Source organism: Dromiciops gliroides, chromosome 4, assembly GCF_019393635.1.
Source record: "Dromiciops gliroides isolate mDroGli1 chromosome 4, mDroGli1.pri, whole genome shotgun sequence".
In the NCBI taxonomy this organism is placed as follows: domain Eukaryota; kingdom Metazoa; phylum Chordata; class Mammalia; order Microbiotheria; family Microbiotheriidae; genus Dromiciops; species Dromiciops gliroides.
In genome coordinates this window covers 126,031,057-126,039,456 of record NC_057864.1, presented here as the reverse complement: position 1 = coordinate 126,039,456, position 8,400 = coordinate 126,031,057, and the positions used below count along the sequence as shown (strand labels likewise).

At 44.8% G+C, this 8,400-nt stretch overlaps 1 protein-coding gene across 7 annotated transcripts in view; it reads left to right on the top strand.

Moving 5' to 3' along the window:
* The first annotated feature begins 833 nt into the window (after positions 1-833).
* The window catches only part of SUSD4 (sushi domain containing 4), a 234,283-nt gene continuing 226,716 nt past the window's right edge, over positions 834-8,400 (top strand). For 3 of the 7 annotated variants that reach the window (XM_044004311.1, XM_044004310.1, XM_044004304.1), the window contains exons 1-2: positions 959-1,105; positions 2,080-2,271. In XM_044004311.1, coding sequence (XP_043860246.1) covers positions 2,115-2,271 — 157 coding nt within the window. In that variant the 5' untranslated portion in view covers positions 959-1,105; positions 2,080-2,114. The other 4 variants (XM_044004309.1, XM_044004307.1, XM_044004305.1 and 1 more) reach the window with 4 other exon arrangements.

The following is an 8,400-nucleotide window of genomic DNA, read 5'->3' as shown; positions in this document are numbered from 1 at the left end:
GTGTTGAGTGTGGAAAGGGAGAGCATGAAATCTGACATCCAGAGCCAATACATGGGGCAAGCCCTCCCTTCCTCTGCTCTGCTCTGCTCTGCTCTGCTCTGCTAGACACACAGTCCCGCAGCTTTACCTATTCTTCACCAACCTTTGGAAAGAGAACGGGCCCTTCCCGCAAATTCTCCTCAATTCCAGAGCTACACAGCCTGGTGGACCTTCAGCCCATAACCAGAACACCTCCCTTTCTCTCCCTTTCTCTCAGAACTCAGTACTCCTCTTGTCCAAAGTGGTTGGCCGGGGCAGCTTCTGGTGGAAAGGGGAAGTCAGCACTAGGCTAAGAGAGAGGAGCGTGGAAAGGACTCCTGGATCCCCTGACCGTCTAGGCTATATCTAGCAGGCAAGTGAGCTATCCCTGCTACTCTCTCCCTTCCTCAGCCCCCACCCCCGCCCCAATGGTGCATTTTCCTTCTGGTTGTTTGCTAAGGCTAGGGGAATGAGAGGGAGGGAGGGAAAAAAGACCGGTATATTTTTCTTTCCCCCCCCCCGCCCCCTTCTTTAATTTAAAGAAGTTAACGGTGGTGTGGGTAAGGCCCCACGGGATGGGCATGGGGTAGGAGGGAGAGAGGGGGTGATGTGGTAAAGCCAGCCACCGTGGTTTGGAGCAGTGGAAGAAGAAATCTCCCTCCCTCCAGAACCGTGCACTGGGGGCACCAGAGTACGCTAGGTAGTGGCAGCTGCGGCTGCACCCGCGGCTGGCACTTAAGCACGCGCGCAGCCAGGGGCGGGGAAGAGGGAGAGGATGGGGTGGGGGGAGTGGAGGCAGCACACGTGTGTGGGAGCGGCGGAAAAGCGGCGAGTGCACAGGACAGGTGCAGGCGCGCAGCCTTCCCATTGGTCCCGGGCTGCGACCCTCCCGCCCCCGCTGCAGCTCCAGCTCCAGCTCCAGTTCCGTCTGTGGGTACGTGTGCACGCGCCCGAGGAGGGGAGGGGAAGAGGGGGCAGGAGGACGGCGCGTGTCCGTCCTCCTCCGGTTCCAACTCCCCCGCCCCTCTGCCCCAGACCTGGTATATCTTCCTCCGTCGCTGCTGCCGCCGCGCGCTCGCAGACACAGGTATGGGGGAGCGCGAGCGCCTCGGGCGCGCGCTGTGTTTGCCATTCCCTCTTGTGCGGGCTTGGGGGAAGCGGGGAGGGAAAAAGAAGGGGGGGGGGAGGTTGGAGCTGCTGCTGCTGCTGCTGCTGCTGCTGCTGCTGCTACTACCGCTGCTGCTGCGGCTTTCGTCTAGCTCGCGCAGCAGCAGAGGTCGTGCACAGATGCGGGTTAAGCTTGGGGGGGAGGAGGAAGAGGAGGAGGAGAAGAAGGAGAAAGAGGAGGAGGAGGAGGAGGAGGAGGAGGAGGAGGAGGAGGAGGAGGAGGAGGAGGAGGAGGAGGAGGAGGAAGAGGAGGGAAGGAGGCTGCATGCATGAAACCCACAGGTAAGATTTCCAGGCAGAAAAGGGCATCCCCATCCGGGAGAAGGGGCGTGCGGAGGGAAAGAGTGTTTTGGTCCTCCTCCCCCCCTCCTCCCCCCGCCCCCGGCTGAATGTGACAGCGCGGGGGATATCTCTTGAAGACTGTGCAGTAGGACACATTCTGATCCCAAGGAGGAAAATAAACTGAGAACTAGCTGCAGGAACCCAGTGCCACGCTGGGGTGTGCTTAAGAGTGGAATGTATAGGCCTAAAGGGGGCAGAAAAAAAGTATCGTATTAGCCATGAGACCCTGAGAAGCTTCAGACTTTCCTGGCATGGTCGTAACTGCTGAATTGCAGGGACCGCTGCAACACAGATTTGCATTAAATCCCTGCCCTCCCACACCTCCATTACTCTTTCGCTAGAAAAGCATCCCAGAGATTGACACTCTCCGGACCTCAGTGAGTGTCGTTATGCACAATGGGAAGGGGAAGAAGCGGTGAGACAGGATGAAGTGGGGAGGGGAGGGCCGAGGGTGCGGAGCAGGGAAAGGGGGCGCTCGGGTTTAGCGGGAGCTGGAGAGGAGAGTGCCCTGAACCAGCTCGGGGTATTTTTGTATTCTGCCTCTTGTTACAGACTCTTGCAAGCCGGATGCCCTCTGTGGATAAAAGATGTATCATGGAATGAACCCGAGCAGTGGAGATGCATTTCTAGAGCAGCAGCAGCAGCAGCAGCCCCAGCCCCAGCACCAGTTCCCCCCGAGACTCTTCGCAGTGGTTTTGTGGTTTCAGCTAGCGCTGTGCTTTGGCCCAGCACAGCTCACGGGTGGTGAGTGACTTCCTCATGTGACAGTGTGAAGGGAGCCGGGACAGCACGAGAAGGAGAGTCTGTGGCGGGGTCGGCGGGGCCCCTCCCCACCCTCACTTCCAACCTCCAGGGGGTACCAGGAGGCCCTTCTCCTCCTCTTGTCCCCTCTCCTTCCATTACACCCCATCCGCATTCATACACTTAAAAAAGAAAGCTCCCAGCAGAAAGCCAGAGACTATCCTCCTTCAAACACACATTCCTGCTTTACTGAAAATCGCCTTCTCTTTTACTTACTCCCTGACACAAATACACACACCCGCATAGTGACAGGAGCGGACAGCAACACCCCAGCTTTTCTGAAGAACCAAACTGGAACCTCTTCCCCTCCCCCCCCCACCCCCAATAGCCTAATCAATTCAACAGACATCCATTACTAGTCCACTATCCTTGGGGGTTGGGGGAGGGAGCAAAGTGTTGGTAGCTTAGGATGAATAATTATGGATCTCCTATTACCAGTGGTAGCCTTCAGCTGAGAGAGCTCCAATATTTCATCACTGGAGATTTAGGCAAGTGCCGTTATGGCTACTCAAAGGGGGCAAGTTGGAAATTAGACTCAAAAACACGTGATACGATTGCCTAAGAATCATCTTGGATGGAAAGTTAAGCTTTGCTTTATTTTTCTTTGCAGTTGAAAGGAGGTGTGTGTGTGTGTGTGTGTGTGTGTGTGTGTGTGTGTGTGTGTGTGTGTGTGTGCAGCGATGTGCCTAATAAAACTGCTTTGCTGGGATTTCTCATTTCTGATTTTCAGTGAAAGAAAGCATAACAAGTCAAGGGCCCTTCTGTGAGGTAGAAATGAGTGGAAATTATATTAATAGCCTCAGTTTCACATGTTTCTAATCTAAGGTATGTTTGGTTCTTGAAGAGGAATCATCTTCTGATTGCATTAGTAGAAGACAGAAAAAAGTTGTTTTTAGAGTTTTAGAATCCTTGTGGGTCTTACCTTGTCCATCATTGCTATGCACCCCACCTTTAGTCTACAGGTTTTTTGCTATGGAAAAGTTAAAATGGAGGGGGTTGGGGGGAATGCGTTTCTTTAGCTTAAACGCTGTTAACATTAGTAAATTATTGTTGGTTGGGAAATCTTTTTTTTTCCAGTAGCAAATAAACATTATTTATTCACTTGAATACAATTTCTCTCAGGTTCTCCTCAACATCCTTATTATATGCCCTGAATTCGGGAAGACTCTGGCAACTAAGCACTGTGGGAAGAGTCTTAATTGCAATAAGCAAACCTTGAAAAAATACTTTCCAACAATATCAACCCAGAAGATTTATAGTGAAAGAAAGTATATGAAGTCAAGGGCCCTTCTGTGAGGTAGAAATTAGTGGAAATTATATTAATAACCTCAATTTCATATGTTTCTAATCTAAGACATATTTGGTCCTTGATGAAGAAACATCTTTTGGTGGCATTAGTAGAAAGCAGAAGAAAGTCCTTGTCAAGAGTTTTAGAAACTTCAGAGGTTTTGCCTTGTCCATCATTGCTGTCCAGCCTGTATATACTCTACAGGCTTTTTGATATGGAAAATTAAAATGGGGAAAGGGGATGTGTTTCTTTAGCCTAAATACTGTTAACATTGGTAAATTGCTAATTTGTTGGGGAAAGTCTTGACTGCAGTAAGCAAACCTTGAAAAAATACTTTCCAACCATATGACCTCAGGAGACTTCAGTGGAGAGAATAAAAGACTAGGTTGCAATAAAATTCTTCCCATTCTACTTTCCTGTAAGGGAAGAAAAACTAGGGGAGGGAGAAGAGAAGAAAATTACAAATGGAGTTATTATCATCGATCAAAAGTTCTGACGTTGAATTTGGGATCCTGAGTTTTGAGTGTAAAAAAACTTGCTGTGAATATGCATATCTGGTTATATTTGACTACCATGTAAGTTACATTGCTTTCTAAGCCTTTCTGTTTCATTGTCAATCAATATCAATGTCAACCTTCCTTCATCCTTGGTTGGGAAACTTTGTAAGAAAAACCTTTGTTTGTGTGTATTACTGTGTCTCCATAAAAATCCTTTAGGTGAGTGTGGACCACCTACTTGTGTTGAGCAAGGTCAGAAGTTCACAATGGCAGATCATTAGGATAGGGCATAGTCCTAGAGTATACAATTAAAATTCCTTTTGGATCAAAACACTTCTCCAAAGCTGAGGTATTTAATAATATTTTATAAGTAAAATGCAGTTTCTTTGAGTGACAAAGGACATTTCACCTTCCTTATCAGTATATCTTCTCTTTTTTCCTTCCTTCTTCATTCTCACTTCTTACATTCCCTTCTCCCAAACCAAATATACTTCCTTCTTGCTGGTCCATTTGTGTCTTTTAGTAGACTGTGGAGTACTGGACTTGGGATCAGGGGTCTTGGGTTCAAATAGAAACTTGTGATTTTGCGTAAGTCTTTTGGGTATTCAGTTTCCCCCTCTGTGAATTGAGGACAGAATGACCTCTAGGTCCTCTCAAGCATTAAGTCTTTATGAAGTACCATAGGACAGAACCTGTCTCATAGGCTTGTTGTGAAAAAGTTCTTTGTTCAGTTTAAACATGAATTATAATTAATGTAGATATAGGTTAGTAAGGATTCAATCATCTTTCAGTCGTCCTCAGATTTTGTTCTTCATAAGATGAGTTTAAGAAAAGAGATCTCTAAGATTTAAAAGAAGAGGTTGTTGCAGTTCAGTTGTGACCAGCTCTTTGTGACCCCATTTTGGGTTTTTCTTGGCAAAGATACTGCAATGGTTTGGCATATCCTTCTCTTGCTCACTTTACAGATAGGGAAACTGAGAGAAACAAGGTTAAGTGACTTGACGGGGGGATCACATAGTAAGTGCCTGAGGCTGGATTTGAACTCATGAAGAGGAGTCTTCCTGATTCTAAGGCCAGTGTTCTATTCACACTATGCCATTTAGCTGCCCTCGAAGACAGGGGATCCATGTGTAGTATCATTGCCAGAGCAGCCATTTGATTGATTTCATAGAATTTGGAACAAATTCAATTCTGGGCTATATTAAGATAGCAATGACTTCCAAGAATAGGGAATATTCTTGGAATATTGGAAGTGATAATCCAGTTGTTTGCTGCCATTATGAAACTTCATCTGGAGTATTTCATTCAGTTTTGGCCACCACAGTTTAAGAAGAGCATAGATAAGCTGGAGAGTATTCAGAGAAAGGCTGTTGTTTTTCCTTCATTCTTGAAGAGGACCATGACATTGGGAGGTGATGTCATGACTTGCAGTGAATTGGATTTAAGTGAGAGAGGGCTGTGCAAAGTCATCAGCCTCATTCTCTCCTCCAGAGCCATCTGGATCCAGTGGCAAGATATAGATCAGAATGATTGGAGAAAGGCAACCAGGAAGTGAAAGAACTTGAGATCACATCATATGAAGATTGGGTTGAAGTACCTGGGCATGATTGTCCTGGAGAAGAGAAGTTTCATTGTTGGGTGAGGGACATTATAGCTGCCTTCTAGTATTGGAAATGTTCTCATATGAAGAATTATTAGACATGTTCTCTTTGGCCCCATAAAGCAGAACTGGGAGCAGTGGGAGGCAGTTACAAAGAAGCCAGTTTAGGGTTGGTGTTGGGGAAAACTTAATAACAATTAAGCTGTCCACAAGCAGTGTGGACTGTTGAGAGATGGTGGGTCCTCTTCCTTGGAGGTCTTCAAACAGAGGTCTTGATGCAATTGTTGTATCTACCTTTTGTGGGCATTTCTTGGATCTATTTCATTGGTGTATGATTTGTAGATCATTGCTGAAGGTCCTTCCAACTCTCAAAAGTATATGATTCTGAGCTGGCAGGGACTTTGGAAGTTATTTAGTCCAGTCAGCTTATTTGACAGATGAGGAAAACAAGGCTCAGAAGTTGAGTAACTTGCCCCCAAGGTAATAAATAGCAGAGCCAGAATTCAAATTCAGTTCCCTTCAGGGTTTTTAAGGTACTATTGAGATAGTGTTATATTAGCAATAATGTTAAACTTCTTTGACATCTGTAAAGACCATGTTACATCTCAATCTTTCCATTGAAGTATGTAATAAAAGAAAGTATTCAGTAACGTTAAAAGAAGGTGGTAGGTAGTGTGTAACCTCCCATTTTTACATCCTGCTTTCGGAGAACCCCTTTGGGTCTGTTCATTTCAGAGAAGGGGCTTCAGTTCTGTTTCTTATTAAGTCCATACAGACTGATAAAGTCATCAGTAGTAACATAGTCATTATAACTGGATTCTCCTTCAAGTCAACAATTTGGGGGTTCCTGTCAGGATCACTCTTACCCATTAAATATCTGACAAACTAAGACTTAAGGGAGAATGTTTGTGACTGGTCCCAGTGCCATAAAAATAAATTCCAAAGCTTTTATGGAGAAAGAACCAGTGGCAAACTTGGGTTTGGGGACCACTTTTTGGTCCCATTATTCCTAATATCATGTTGCTTGGTCACCAAACTTAATCTAAATGGAAAACAGACATTGAGCCTGAAGCACATTTGGGACTGGTGGAAAGCAAGGGAGATAGCTTCCTACGGCACAGAACACCAGGAGGAGCACAAGGGATACTTGTAATATTGCTTTTTGAGAAATGCACATCTTTAATGTCAGAAAATTGTGCACTCCATGACACATACATATTTATTTTGTTTTATGTGTTTATAGTACAGGCTCAAGGCCTCTGGAATGCTGTAATACATGGGGGACAGTTTTCAAAGGCAGGGGTCTGGTGGGGAGGAATATTCAGATTTTGTCCAGGACATATAAATGTCTTGTCCTGGTTAGGACCTGAAGAGGTTTGGTCCAGTGTCCAGCCTCGGGATAATTCACAAAACTGTACATCAGGCCCCAGCAGGCAAGAGTGCCTTTCTCTCATTGACCAAAAGGTGCATATTTAATAGACAATCCATTCTTAACCTGGGATTTTCATTTTTTGTTACTTTCAGCAGAAAAAAATAGCTCAACAATAGTGGGTACACAGTAGCTTCATCTCAGAAAAGAAAGGCAGTTATTCAATTCAAATACTATATAGCAGGGCAGCTAGGTGGCGCAGTGGATAGAGCACCAGCCCTGGAGTCAGGAGGACCTGAGTTCAAAACCGGCCTCAGACACTTAACACTTACTAGCTGTGTGACCCTGGGCAAGTCTCTTAACCCCAATTGCCTCACTATAAAAAAAAATACTATATAGCAAGAGCCTGAATCACAGAGGGAGAACTGGAGAGAGTGGTCATACCAAAATGAACAGTTTTCCCCAGGATCCATAGATTTGAACCTTGGAATAGTTTTTATCAACCCGAGTTTACATGTGAGTAGGTTTCTCTAAGTCTTTTGTTAAGTGAGGAGAAGCTAGTTTAAAAATAATAACACTAAATAGTATGTATCTATTGCTTTAAGGTTTGCATGGCTATATACACATATTATCTCATTTGATTATAGCAATAATTCTGGGGTGTAGGTAATATTATCATTACCATTTTACAGATAAGGAAACTGAAACAGAGATTAAGTGACTTGCCCAGTCCCACAACTAATAAGTGTCTGAGGTTGGATTTGAACTCAGTTCTTACTGATTTCAAATCGACCATTCCATCCATGGAGGGATTGCCACTATTATTCTTTAAAGTTTATAGAGTACTTTAGCACAGAGGTAGCTTCAAACACTCCTGAACTCCTTGAACTAGATTAAGATGTAATTGGGAAATGTTGAACAGAATAAACTTTTAAAATACAATGCAACATAGATAATATTAATTTTGTGTTTTCTGAGTCAGTATGTGGCTGCAGGGATCTGTTTTATTTGGGTTTGAGAGTACTTCCTCTAATTTTTACAACAATACTATGAGATAGGTATTCAAGGTCTTTTTTTTTTCCTAATCCCTATTTTAGAGATGAGGAAACTGATTCTCAGAGAGGTTAAGCAATTTACCCATAGTCACACAGCTAATTTTTCTCAGAGGTAACATTTGAACCCTGGCAATTCCTGATTCTAAAGTTAACACCCTATCTGTTAAACCAGGATTTAAGAACTTAAGAGGCCTGTCATGCTACAAGTAAACCATTTCTCAGGGTGGCATAGAATGGCTGCTAGTGTCCTTAGTATCTTTTAT